The sequence below is a fragment of the Amblyomma maculatum genome, chromosome 4 (assembly GCF_055883805.1).
Source record: "Amblyomma maculatum isolate TAMU_Amacu chromosome 4, ASM5588380v1, whole genome shotgun sequence".
Classification (NCBI taxonomy): domain Eukaryota; kingdom Metazoa; phylum Arthropoda; class Arachnida; order Ixodida; family Ixodidae; genus Amblyomma; species Amblyomma maculatum.
The window spans coordinates 67285567-67298888 of NC_139347.1; the positions used below are offsets into that span (position 1 = coordinate 67285567).

Consider the following 13322-nt stretch of genomic DNA (forward strand, 5'->3'; position numbering starts at 1 on the left):
ATATTCTGTACTAGTCGAACACAATTAAAAGAAAGAGCACCCAGTAGTTCGTGCATGATATTGGGACAAAATATGTTCTCTACAGTCATTTACTCCAAACGTTGATGTAAAGTCTTTTTGTGCATCGAGTGAGACGAGACAGTCGCCGAAATAACGCTCCTGAAGTTAGAAGCACAAAATGCAAAAAGGTATATTTTGAGAAACGTGCACCTGTTTGGTGTTGAAAATCTTTTCCGGCTCCTAGATGAATTATCCGTTTCATCAGTGTGGGGCAAAATGGAAAGAGCGTAAGACCACCTGTAAACCAAGAGAGGAACCCTGCTTGCTCATTTGCTCCTAGGTTCTTGGCACGGGGAGGACAGAGAACGATCAGGTTGTCGGTGACCAGTATGAAACGTGTCACGTGGCTACGGAAGACGCACTATCGCCTCGCACTTTTTCTTTAGAACAGAACACTTCATACGCTACCCGCAATGGTTCCACACTCGCTTTCATGACGGGAAGATGAGTCGCGACCAGAAATTGTCCTTCCTGCGGACGTCTGGCTCCTGTGAAGACGTGTTACCCTGTTGCCTATCACTGTATGCTGTTTGTACAGTGTCACCACTGTTTTTCTTGGGCGAAGCCACCTTGTTTTCAGTGTCTTTCGCACGAAACCTAAAAAAAGGACACTGCTGCCTGTTCACATCACCACCACCGTCGACATCGGCACTTCTAGAGCGTACATCGGAACTGCTGCTCGCGCCGTGCTCTCGAGAAGCAATCTTGCGCGATGGAGATTGCGTAGCATCTCTGTCACTTTTCCTTAATCTTGTTGCATAAGGTAGGCTCCATGTAAAGCCAAAGAATGACGTCTTCCCGCTAGAGGCAGGCGTCTTAACGTCCTGTTCACCCAGCTCGGCAAGAACGCCCGCGTGCCCAGTGTCCATAGCTGCAGTTGGCGAACGGTCAGTGATCGCCGCGGCGATATTCGTGAAAAGTGACGATAATGCACCAGGGCGTACCGACGCACTTTGTCTGTTGTCTGCGCCCTTCGCATGAACTATTTCCGTCTTCTTAGTGAGTTCCTCAGAGAGGCATTCCTCTTTCCTTCCTTGCATAGTCCTCGTAGAGTCGGCCCCAGTGTCACTGAAGTTCAGCCTACTCTTGATGAACAAGCCGATCTGCAAGAGGAAACAAACAATCCTCAATTTCCAAACAACTTTTTACAGTCATAGCCATTCATACGAATGATTCAGTGCTGGGACATTACGGTCAGCATATTATTTGTCTGAAGCACATTCGTGGACTGTTTAGCCAGTAGCGGGCCTGGCAACTCACTCTTCTTGTGCTTAAGCTTTCTGACGTTTTTGCGGTAGGTTTTTACCCTAGGCATTCGATAAGCTCTCTTCTATAAATCTCGCACATGGCACAATATTTACGTGATCTGTTAAAGACAGAATAGCTATTTCGTGCGAGTTTCGTCATCGATAAATGAGGCGCAGGCCTTCAGTGCCTTCTATAACTGCCGTAAGCCTAACCATACCTCATCTGTGTCCAAACACGGTGACGTCACAGTGGAAGAGTGCCTCACTGGCGACGATGATGGGGACAGAAGCATGCTGTCGTCAGCCTGTTGCTCGCCCGTGGCCTCCAGCGGAGCTTCCGTGCTCCTCCGCGAAGCCACGATTACCAGGTAGCATTTCAACGGGAAGTCGCCCACGTCTATGTTGTCTTCGAAGACGTAGTCATTTTTCGTCAAGTGCCTTCAGGTGGTAAAGAAACACAAAAAATATGAATGAGCTGGAGAAAAATAACGCCATTATCTTTCCAGCCAAAGTAGAACGTTATAAAAGAAAAATAACACCAGACGCAAAGTAGCGCTTATCTGATGCGTTAAGTTTTTCTGGGCCCTTTTTTTTCTAGAATTCCTCCATCTGTATGTACTGTTAGATCGGAAATAGACCTTGCTTAGACTTGATTTCATTTAAATATAAGAGTAAAATGAGTCGTGTACCGTAGCCACTGAGGTCCGTCATGTGTGCGAGAATTAGAAAGACAGCAGGCATCAAAATACAACGCTATAAGAACCACAGACACGACACGAGCTATATGGGAAGCTTATATTTTGCTTTCTAGAGACTGTGCTCTTTCTGATCATTATCTCCTGCACCAATTACATTTAAACCATACCCGTATTTATATCCAATTACGCTCGTTAAGCTTTACTGACCTAAACCAGGCACGTGCCTTTGCAAACTACGGTAACGTAATGTCATTTGCCACCGGCTGGTGCACACTCCCGGTGAGCTTTAGTAATAGTTCTAACACATGTATTACCGATAGAAGCGCATGGTGAGAGACAGGTTTCAACGGGGACAATGACTTTCTCAAGGCCGCCATCTTGAGAATAACTCACAAATACCTGTATTGCGGTTAAGATGAATTCAACATTTTTGTTTTGTTTTAAAAGTCATTGAGCGTATCGGTAAAGGTTGCTATTTCGCAACCTTTATATTACGTTTCAGTCCTTATAATTATAAAGTGCTCTTGTGCTTTGTGTTCGCCAATTGTTTTAACACGACAGTGTTAAAGGTCCTGTTCACCGGGAGATCCAGCATGGGCGTTCTCAGTGAAAAATGACAAGCGTGGAGCTAGCAAGCAGGTGGTAGCGGGCATCTGACAGGGCCTCGCAGGTATTTGACGTAGAGCTCTGCCTGGAGTTACGCTAGGCAAACAGTGTGAGCTCGGGGTTTCCTTGTAATATAGGGGGGGGGGGGGGAGGTATGATAACCACCCGGCCAGGACCCCTACATTTACATTAACCCTAGGTCATATAGGCGCTGGGTTAAAGCGAGGGTCTTTATATGTGGGGTGGTAGCCTACGCTATCGCGTCAAACCCTTAAAGGTGTACCTTAAACTTCCCAATAACGTTTATCCGCAAGGCGTTTTTCGAAGAGGTTGGGTCTGCTTTAACAAGTATGAAGTCACGGGTAATTCAAGGTTCCGTCTTTCATGTGTCTTTTTTTCAACATAGGTCGCAAGTGAAATCTTGTAATAAGTGAAACTAAAAGGCGATCTATAGATACCATGTAGCGTTTCCAGGTTAGTGATAACTGTCGCAGTCCTTTGTGATCGAGGGGAAGGAAAAGTGAAAAGAGCAGCAAAGGGTTAATAAAATCGTGATGACAGATTACATCTACTATTTCTGCTTCATATTTGTAGAGCAGTACGCAATCGCAAGAAATTTGTGTTTAATAAGTAATGATAAGATATTTGTACATGTTAGGTGCATTTACAAGGCAATTGACTTTAATACGCGGCACTCGGCTTCAAATGCGCCTCATGGAGGCGGAACCCTGTTTAACTGTTTAGCCTATGGTATTTAGGAGGTTTAAAGCCCCGTGCGAGGCTTATTTACTTTTTAAAATATAGCATGTCCTATCATGTTATGTGCTGGTTACTTGGCTTATGGGGCTTAAGGTCCCAAAATGACTCAGGCTATGAGAGACGCTGTAGCGAAGGGCACCGGAAATTTTGACCACCTGGAGTTCTTTAGCGTGCACTGGCATCGCACGGCACACGGGCGCGTTGCTGTTTGCCTGCATCACAAAACGGCCGCCACGGCTGGGATTCGATCCCGCATCTTTGGACCTGGTAGTCAAGCTCCCTAACCACTGCACCACCGTGGTTGGGTTCATGTTATCGAGAAGACAAGAAGATTTTACGGGATGCCGTAATATAGACCACTTACGAAAAAAAAAAACAATTAGAAGCAAGTTGTGCTGAAGAATGACTTAAATTACTTGCTATTTCTGGAGGAAAAACGAATCACATATTTTGGGCATGGTCATGAATCTTTGTTCAGTAGCAGTAAGCAAGCATTCCAAAGAATTACATTTTTTCAGGACTTGATAAGCACTAATGGCTCAATTATTTTTATTTCTGCTGCTGAAGGAATGTGCGTTGGCTCTGACTGTTAGTTTAGTGTGTCACTATCGGACTCGGTTTGGTTTTTACTTGCCTAGCACTTTTCGATTCTTATCGAACCAAAATTACCGAACGCAGCGTCCCTCATCTTATTTTTCAATAGATGCTTATTCCACTGCTTAACCCTGCTTCAGTTTTCGCATTTTTATTTTCTCGCGATTTCGAAAGAAAATTAGTGTTATTGGTTCGACCCTTTTAAAACGGAAACGCTAAAACGTAAGAAAACTGTTCTTATGCGGATAATGAAATGAATATCACGCACCTACGCCTTAACTGCAGCAGATATGCATTGTACAAGCCTAATGTTGTTTTTATAACGTACTGCTGGATAACAAGATTTGTTTTAGTGGCGAAACATTTCACATCATAAAAAACACATACTCTGCAGAGAACGTGCAATCCAGCTTTTCAGTGAATTTTCTGAAGCTTCGCACCTTTTGAGCAGCAATACAAGGTTTTATTGTGAGCTGCTGACCCCATCTGCGCAGCTGAGGCCAACCAGCTGCTGCGGAATATGCCCGTCAAATTCTATATTGCAGGGAAAGTATATGAAGCTATTCATGACAAGAATGACTATGCTCTCTTAGGCAAAATATCGTTCTGAAAAGAAGCCTAATTTCCTGTGCTATATGCCCTCATGAATGTCCAGAGCACACAACTCTTAAATTTTTTTGCTTAGAGTTGCAATTTTTACAATTCCATCATGTAAATAATGACACTGACTTCTCAGTTACACATTGTTTTCTATCATGATAACACACCGGTCTCTTCCGAGCGTTCATTGACACGCTGCCGATCATTGCATCAGTGCCTGACTACGATACATTGCATTCTTTAGAGCGGTGCTGCTGTAACTTTCCTTCCCCTGAAACAGTCAAAGCTCGCAAACTGCGAAAGTATTTTGTCTGCCTTACACGTTACCACGACGTTTAGGAAGTGTGTATTGATCCTTTCGTTGTATTTACTTTTGTTAGTTCTTTGTTGTGTGCCTATCGAACCTTATATATAGTTAGCCAAGAACGGATGAACATTCTCTAGGCGTGCGTGTAGAGAGGAAAGTAAATCATTTTGTGAACAATACTGCTGAATGACATTCTCGTGTATCCATAAAATTTCTTTCTTTGGTTTAAACAAAAAAAAAAAAAACAAATAAAAACATTGTTACAAAAAACCATGTTCTAACCATCATTAGAAGGTTCCGCTAAGTGGCACATCGACAACTAATAGGGAGATAACGTTCCTTCACTGTTCCTTTTGATTGGATAGCAAGTGCAATTATTTTCAACGTACTAATTGCCTAATCGCTTCCCGCTCCAAGACAAGTTGAGGTCATTCGATGCGTCGCCTTTGTTCACTCAAGACACTTTTTGTGTTGGAGTGTTAGACTGAAGTGCTGCTAATTGCTTTAGGTGCGTTGAATATAAAAAGATGACAAAAGCTATGCCAGCCTTTGTAATTACTCTCAAGGAGATTGAGTTTCTGTGCCTGGGGCCGTTTCTGAAGGACTCTATGAACTACCGTGAAAGAGCACTAGTAGCTGATGCATTTCACCTTCGTAAAGTTATTCTCTGATATTGCTAAAATGTCGTTCCTTTTCTCTGGCGGAACTTTTCGATTCGCCCTTTATTTTTTCATACGACACGACAATTTCTTGACATTGCCGGAACCATTTAGGATCAACAATGCCGGTGACTGGATGCTAGAGAAGTGCTTTCTTTCTAATTATGTTTTCTCAAGTACTCCAGAGTCCTCCATTACGGCGTCTCTCATACCCTGAGTCGCTTTGGGACGTTAAACCCACAAACCAACCAAACCAACCAATCGAATGTGTTTTTTGTTAGATGGTGTTGCCCACGCTTAAAAACCTGCATACTTGCCTTTCAGAAGCGTTCTCAATATCTTTTACATTTACCTAACTTTGATTTGGTGGATTTTTTAAAAGAGCGCTAGGTAACCGGTTTCTCGTCTGTTTCTGTGTTTATTCCAGATTCAGAACGGGGGCCAAGTCACGTAATCGTAGCTACAGCATTGCAGATATTTCTCAGCTACCATGAGAGTACCTATACAACGGAGTACATCAGCTGGTCCACCATGATTCCCCAAAGCCGCTTGACCCAAAATAAAGAGCTTAATCCAAGATTCTTTTTCCCATTTATCTCGCCCCTGATGAGCCGAGCTCCAGTCTGGGAGGAATCATGTACCAGTTAGAAAACTCATGAATACCCAGCGGTCCTCTCGATCGATCCCAGCAGCATCCCCATGCGACGAGACTGCTCTAACACAAGACCACTCCTCAATATCACTGTTATGTCAGACAGCACGACAGTGCCTGCTTGGCTGTCACTTAGAAAGATGAATTCCCCTTCGCTTACATTTCTGATTGCTTATGGCATCACTGGCTCGTGAGACACCATTTATAAGAGTGGCGTAAATTAAGCATCGCCTTTTTTCTCACCTCCTGGCCACCTCGGTGATGTTTACCCTAGAAGGCTTTGACAGGCTCTCGGTCTTGTTGGCGAGGGTGACTGTGTTTCCGAAGAGGCAGTACCGCGGCATCGTCTTGCCAACAACACCGGCTGTTGCGTAGCCAGTGTGGATACCGATACGCATCTGCGTAAACATTCACTTCCTGTACACAGCGCATACCGGGACACCACTTCGAAAGAAAAAAAATAAACATTGAATAGTAGAGATATCAGATATATATACGAATCTTCGATGACAACGAAAATCATGAGGTTTATGGTATAAAGAACTTGTCCTAAAGCAACACGTGGGTTATGAGGGACAAAGTAATATAAGACTCGGAATTATTTCGGGATCATATCTGGATTCTTACACCTTCACTGACATTGCACAGAGCACGAGCATCTTGTTCGCTCCCCTTAAGAGAAAATTCCCCGGTCAGGAATTAGCACGGGATCTGTATTCGAGCAGATCCCGGGCTCGAGAAGGTGCAGCGGTGGCGTAGCGGTAGAACACCCGCCTCGCATGCAAGAGGACCGGGGTTCAAATCCCGGTGCCGCGCAATTGTCCACCGGAAAAAAAAAAAATCCGCGTGTCGATGGAATTGCATACACAGGTTTGGGGTGCGACCTGATGCCGGTGAACACCTCCGGCAACGCACTCCCTCACCAGAACAGGAGTTGGCCACCCTGGTGCAGTATTTGGCCACAACCTCCTATGATAAGCTCCATAAAACCCCGGCCCTCAGTCACCAGCGGCTGCGGAACAACTGACCACGGCGGCGGTCAGACCTGTGACGCAGCAGGGGGTGCTAAGAAAGCCTGGCTCCGCTGGACAAGCCGCCACTGGAAACTGACCCTGGCAACGTTTAATGCTAGAACCCCAGCTAATGAAGCTAGTTTAGCAGTGCTGTTAGAGGAACTAGAGGGCATGAAATCGGATGTCATAGGGCTAGTGAGGTTAGGAGGCCGAATGAGGCATATACTGTACTGAAGGATGGGCATGTACTGTGTTATCGAGGTTTACCGGAGAGGCGACAACTAGGAGTAGGTTTCCTTGTCAATAAGTATATAGCGGGTAATATAGATGAATTCTATAGTAATAATGAGAGGGTTGAAGGCATCGTAATTAGGCTTAATAAGCGGTATAAACTGAAGGTTGTGCAGGCCTATGCACCTACATGTAGTTATGATGACCAGGCAGTTGAAAGCTTCTATGAAGATGTAGAATCGGCAATGCGAAAAGTAAAAACGCAGTATACTGTACTAATGGGCGACTTCAATGCCAAGGTAGGGAAAAAACAGGCAGGAGACAAGGCAGTAGGTGACTGTGGCATTGGTTCTAGGAATAGCAGGGGGGAGTTACTAGTTGAGTTTGCAGAGCGCAATAACTTACGAATCATGAATACCTTCTTCAGCAAACGGAAGAACTGGAAATGGACATGGGAAAGTCCTAACAGAGAGACTAAAAATGAAATCGACTTCATAACGTGTTCAACCCCCGCCATTGTGCAGGATGTAGAGGTAATCGGGAAAGTGCGATGCAGTGACCACAGGATGGGGAGGTCCCGAATTAGCCTAAATTTGGAGAAGGAACGCAATAGATTAGTAAGAAAGAAACCCATCGACGAATTAGCGGTAAGGGGGAGCGAAGAAGAGTTCAGGATCTCGCTACAGAATAGGTATTCAGCTCTAACTGAGGATGGCGACATTACTCTAGAGGCAAGGAACAATAATTTCAGAAATATCATTACTGAGTGCGCGGTAGAGGTAGGCGGTAAGATAGTTAGAGAGGATACCGGTAAGCTGTCTAAGGAGACGAAAGATTTGATTAAGAAACGCCAGAGTATGAAAGCTTCCAAACCAACAGACCAGATCGAATTGGCCGAGATATCAAAGCTAATCAATAAGCGCAAGGTGGCCGATATAAGGAAGTATAACATGGACAAAATTGAGCATGCTGTAACAAACGGGGAAAGCCTTAAAGCGGTAAAGAAGAAATTGGGCATAGGCAAAAACCAGATGTATGCGATAAGGGACAAGGCGGGCAACGTCATCACTAATATGGACAAGATAGTCAAAGTAGCCGAGGAGTTCTATACAGATCTCTACAGTAGCCAAAGTAGTCAGGACCGTAATGAGATTGGCGGTAGGGAAAAACAGTCAGACGTTCCACCAGTGACGAAGGACGAGGTCAAGAAAGCACTAGAAACTATGAAAAGGGGGAAATCAGCTGGAGAGGATCAGATAACTACAGATTTGCTGAAGGACGGGAGGGATATCGTGCTAGAAAAACTGACCACCCTGTATACGCAGTGCCTGGTGTCATCGACGGTACCGGAACCATGGAAGAACGCAAACATTATCCTCATTCACAAGAAAGGGGACTAAAAGGACCTTAAAAATTACAGACCAATCAGCTTACTGTCTGTTACGTATAAGGTATTTACTAAGGTAATCACTAACAGAATCAGGACAACCTTAGACTGTAATCAAGCAAAGGATCAAGCAGGGTTTCGGAAACGGTACTCTACTATCGATCATATCCATACCATCAATCAGGTGATAGAAAAATGCTCGGAATATAACCAGCCCTTATACATAGCATTCATTGATTACGAAAAAGCATTTAACTCAGTTTAAACCTCGGCGGTGATGCAGGCATTGCGAAATCAGGGGGTAGACAAGCCATACGTGAAAGTGCTGGAAGATATATATAGTGGCTGCACAGCAGCCATAGTTTTGCATAAAGAAAGTAACAAAATTCCCATAAAGAAAGGTGTTAGGCAAGGAGACACAATCTCCCCAGTACTATTCACAGCTTGTTTAGAGGAATTATTCACAGACTTGGAATGGGAGCAGTTAGGGATAAGGGTAGATGGAGAATACCTCAGTAATCTGCGATTTGCTGATGACATTGCCTTGCTAAGCAACTCGGGGGATGAACTGCAAATAATGATTGATGACCTAGACAGAAAAAGTAGAAAGGTAGGCTTGAAAATCAATATGCAGAAAACTAAGGTAATATTCAACAGCCTCGGGAAGGAACAGCAGTTTACATTAGGTAGCGAAATACTGGAAGTAGTAGGCGAATATGTCTACTTAGGACAGGTAGTAACCGCAGATCCGGACCATGAAAAGGAAATAACAAGAAGAATAAGATTGGGATGGAGCGCATTTGGCAAGCACTCGCAGATTATGACTAGCAGTTTACCGGTATCGCTCAAGAGGAAAGTATACAACAGTTGCATCTTGCCTGTACTCACCTATGGGGCTGAGACGTGGAGGCTAACCAAGAGAGTTCTACTTACGTTGAGGAAAACCCAGAGGGCTATGGAACGAAAAATGGTAGGGGTAACATTAAGAGATAGAAAGCGTGCAGAGTGGGTCAGAGAAATAACTCAAGTTACCGACATTCTAGTGGAAATTAAGAAGAAGAAATGGACATGGGCAGGACATGTAGTGCGAAGAGAGGATAACCGATAGTCGCTGAGGGTAACAAACTGGATTCCAAGGGAAGGAAAGCGTAGCAGGGGGCGGCAGAAAGTTAGGTGGGCGGATGAGATTAAGAAGTTCGCAGGGGTCAAGTGGATGCAGCTAGCACAGAACCGGGTTAAGTGGAGAAATATGGGAGAGGCCTTCGCCCTGCAGTGGGTATAATCAGGCTGATGACGATGATGATGATGATGATGATGTATTCGAGCACTAGAGTCGCTCTGGTGCGGCAGCAGCAATCTTGCATGACGGTTGTAGAGTTTATTCACGTGACGTGATTGCAGCCTTCCTGGCAACCATGGAACGCATAACGCAACATGAGAGGGGGAGAAAGAAAGAGAGAGAGGGCCTACGGCGAATCATGACACGGCGTCGGTGAAATCCGAGCTCTGGTTAGAAGGCGTTCCAAACTGCGTCTCAAGTATCCGGCAACTGAGAGACGCGCAGCAGGGAGGACGCTGGTAGACGCTTTTTAGTTTCGAACCGCCCAACGTTATGGCGTTTCCGCAATACAGGGTTGCCACAACCTCCGCCTGCTAAACTGATAGTGAATAGGGTCTAGAGGTAGCAGAAAAGAAATCTACGTGTGCGCGCATCTCATGAGCACAGCGACTCACCCAGATGGGTGCGCCCGTTAATTGCCGAGCAAAAAAGAAAAGCAATCACTATAATTAGTTTTCCTTCAAATAAAGCAAAGATCTAACTCTAGGGGCACTACACGCAAGCTTAGTCTACATTTCAACAACCACCATGTCGGGCTCCTTAGAAGGTGCATGTAAGCAACATTGAATGCAATGGAAACGGGGGCTATAACCTATTTATTCACCACCATTCAATTTTCCGCAATGTTTAGCCTATTTCTCACTCCTGCAACCATGTCTTAGAAAGACGACTATAGCCACCAATACCTTTTTTTTTGCACACTTTCTTTGGTGTATTTCTCAATCCCAGTGTGTATTCCCTTGGAACCTAAAGGATTTAAAAAAAAACTTTCACTCCAGGATCTCGAAATAGTGATTAAGGCCCTCGATGTGTATAATGACGCAAGAGGAAGCGGGGACAACCCCCCACTTTCTACTGCTTGGACGCAGAGGCCATATCATCGTTCTGTTTTGGATCTTATTAGATCGGCCAACGTTTTTTTCTTTGATTTAATTCCCTTTTTTCTTATCAAGAATTTCTTATGCCCTGAGGTAATAAAAAACGTTATCAAAAAAGTGTGTAATGTTGTATGAAAGGTTTAGCAACTACTATTTATTGAATGAAATGAAGCTTTGCAAGCCGTGCAATGCAGATGCATTACACCACACCAATGGCGCTCTCTGCCACAGTTTCAAAAAACTACTAAGAGTTATGGTTCGTGGGTAAATAAGTATTACTACTCCTAGTAGTAGCATTGGGTCTAAAAACCGGATAGACAAGAGGCGCCAGTATCAATGAAATGCCTGCGCAACCTTGATGACCTAAGAACGCAAGCCTATATTGCCTCAATTGCAGGATTTAAAGCATTTTGAGCGTTTTTAGAAGTAAAACGTCACTTCCTTGTTCATATGCTCCACCATGCTTCTGCTGTGTTGTAGTTCTCATGTAAAAAAAAAAGCAAAGTAAGAGTTCTTAAGCCACTAAAATGCTTAAATCGTGACTTAGAAAATCGGTTCTTAGACTGGTGCCCTGTTGCGAAGAGCGTTTTAAGACATGGAAACCTCAGATAAAGAGTGAAGAAAACTTAGTGACAATAGTCCACATGCCAATCCTTAAGGTGGAAAAGCAGATACCAGAGGAAAGTTCTAAAGAAGAAAAACAAACGGAATGTGAAGAGTAAGACCTGAAGGAAAAGCGCATATTTTTTTCTATTTCTGTTATCAAAGTAATGCTTTTTATGCTCTGCCGGAACATAACGCACTTTTCTATTACCTCGCTGATTTCTACAATTTATTATTAAATGCATTGTTTTCTCATCATATCCTTTCTTCAAGACATACAGAACACTAAAATTTGCAGCGGCCCTAACGACAGACCAGTAAGTTAAGCGCGCGAAATAGCAGACGCGTTCGCTCCTATTGCCGCTTACCCTCTCAGTAGAAGTAACCAAACTTCTTCGGGAAATCACGGACCAAGTCAGAAAATGAGAGCTTATAACCACAGAGTAGTAATCGTAGAAAGAGATTTTCAGACCCACTCAAATAATCTTGGCGGTATTCCTTTTCCAAGCGTCTTATCAACTGTTTCGAGCGCTGACTTTGCGTTCAAAGTATACCCGTAAAAAAAGGCGGGTTTATTGATCCTTTTGAAAGCTCTAAATCTTTTTGAATAATTAAGACGCCATCCAGATTACGAGTCTTTCTGGTCAGGTAAGCGACTTATTGGCTGCCTTCCAATCAGTTAGGCGTAGGCAGGGCCGTACTGCAGTGGTTAAGTACAGGGTTCTGAGTTAAGATATGGGAATGGTTCTACATTCGTGAAGGCTCCCTCCCCGATATTGATTTTGCGCTAGTTTGTTACTATGTTTTTATGCTTTTTGATGGCACACTACAATTTCAGTCAGCAGAACTGCGTGTTTATGAGCACTTCGTTCTAGAAGGAATCTGTGCACTACTTGCTAAAGCGTAAAGCTCCCGAACAAGTAGCAAAAGGCTGAAGAAATTGCTGATGCTATAGGACGATGCATGTTGTACAACAGAGACATGCAACGTCCAATGAAATTGAAAATGAATGAATAGATATCAACAGATAGATGTAATTTTCATGTATTTCGACCCATGCTCATTTTTGTTTCTTACGGTGCATCATTTTGCCGCTTTCATTAATATGGCGATTCAAGAAATATTCCAGGCTTGAGCCCTAAACTGCTACGACGTGTTTTTGATCTAAGCTATGCCTTGGTAACACAATTAAAAATAGCCTTCCAAAAATCCAGGTATATTTGAACCATATCGAAAACAAAGTGAGGTTGGTCTTCATCGATAAATTGCCGCATTTTAGCGGTAAAAAAACTGCTTTCACCTCAACAGCATTTATACGTGATAAAAATAACACATACAATTCTGCGTCTGCCTTTAAAAACTTACTTCGCTAGTGAACTGCGGTGGGAGTAAAAATTTTGCAGAGTTTATCCCGAAATCTCTGGCCGCATTGCATGCCTGAGTTTAAAACATTCCCACAGAATGAATGAATTTTGTGTGGCATATACGCGAAAGCGTTTCTTTACTATAGCCTTCTGCCTAAATTTACTATCGCCTATGTAAATAAACGTCAGATACATTAATGGTCGTATCTTTATAATACATTGTACGGAGACAATTTGTTTAGATGTGATAGACCATTATGTATATCCGCCACCACCTATATTGCATTGAGGCGAAGGTTTCCTGTTCAATGGATTCAAAATAGCC

General features: G+C 43.7%; 1 protein-coding gene across 1 annotated transcript in view; it reads right to left on the bottom strand.

Moving 5' to 3' along the window:
- Positions 1 to 491: 491 nt before the first annotated feature.
- LOC146191292 (guanylate cyclase soluble subunit beta-1-like) overlaps positions 492 to 13322 on the bottom strand; it is a 56466-nt gene continuing 43635 nt past the window's right edge. The window contains exons 10-12 of the mRNA XM_084600305.1: positions 6426 to 6580; positions 1526 to 1745; positions 492 to 1163 (exon numbers count right to left, since the gene is read on the bottom strand). Coding sequence (XP_084456431.1) covers positions 492 to 1163; positions 1526 to 1745; positions 6426 to 6580 — 1047 coding nt within the window. The remainder of the gene's footprint in view (positions 1164 to 1525; positions 1746 to 6425; positions 6581 to 13322) is intronic.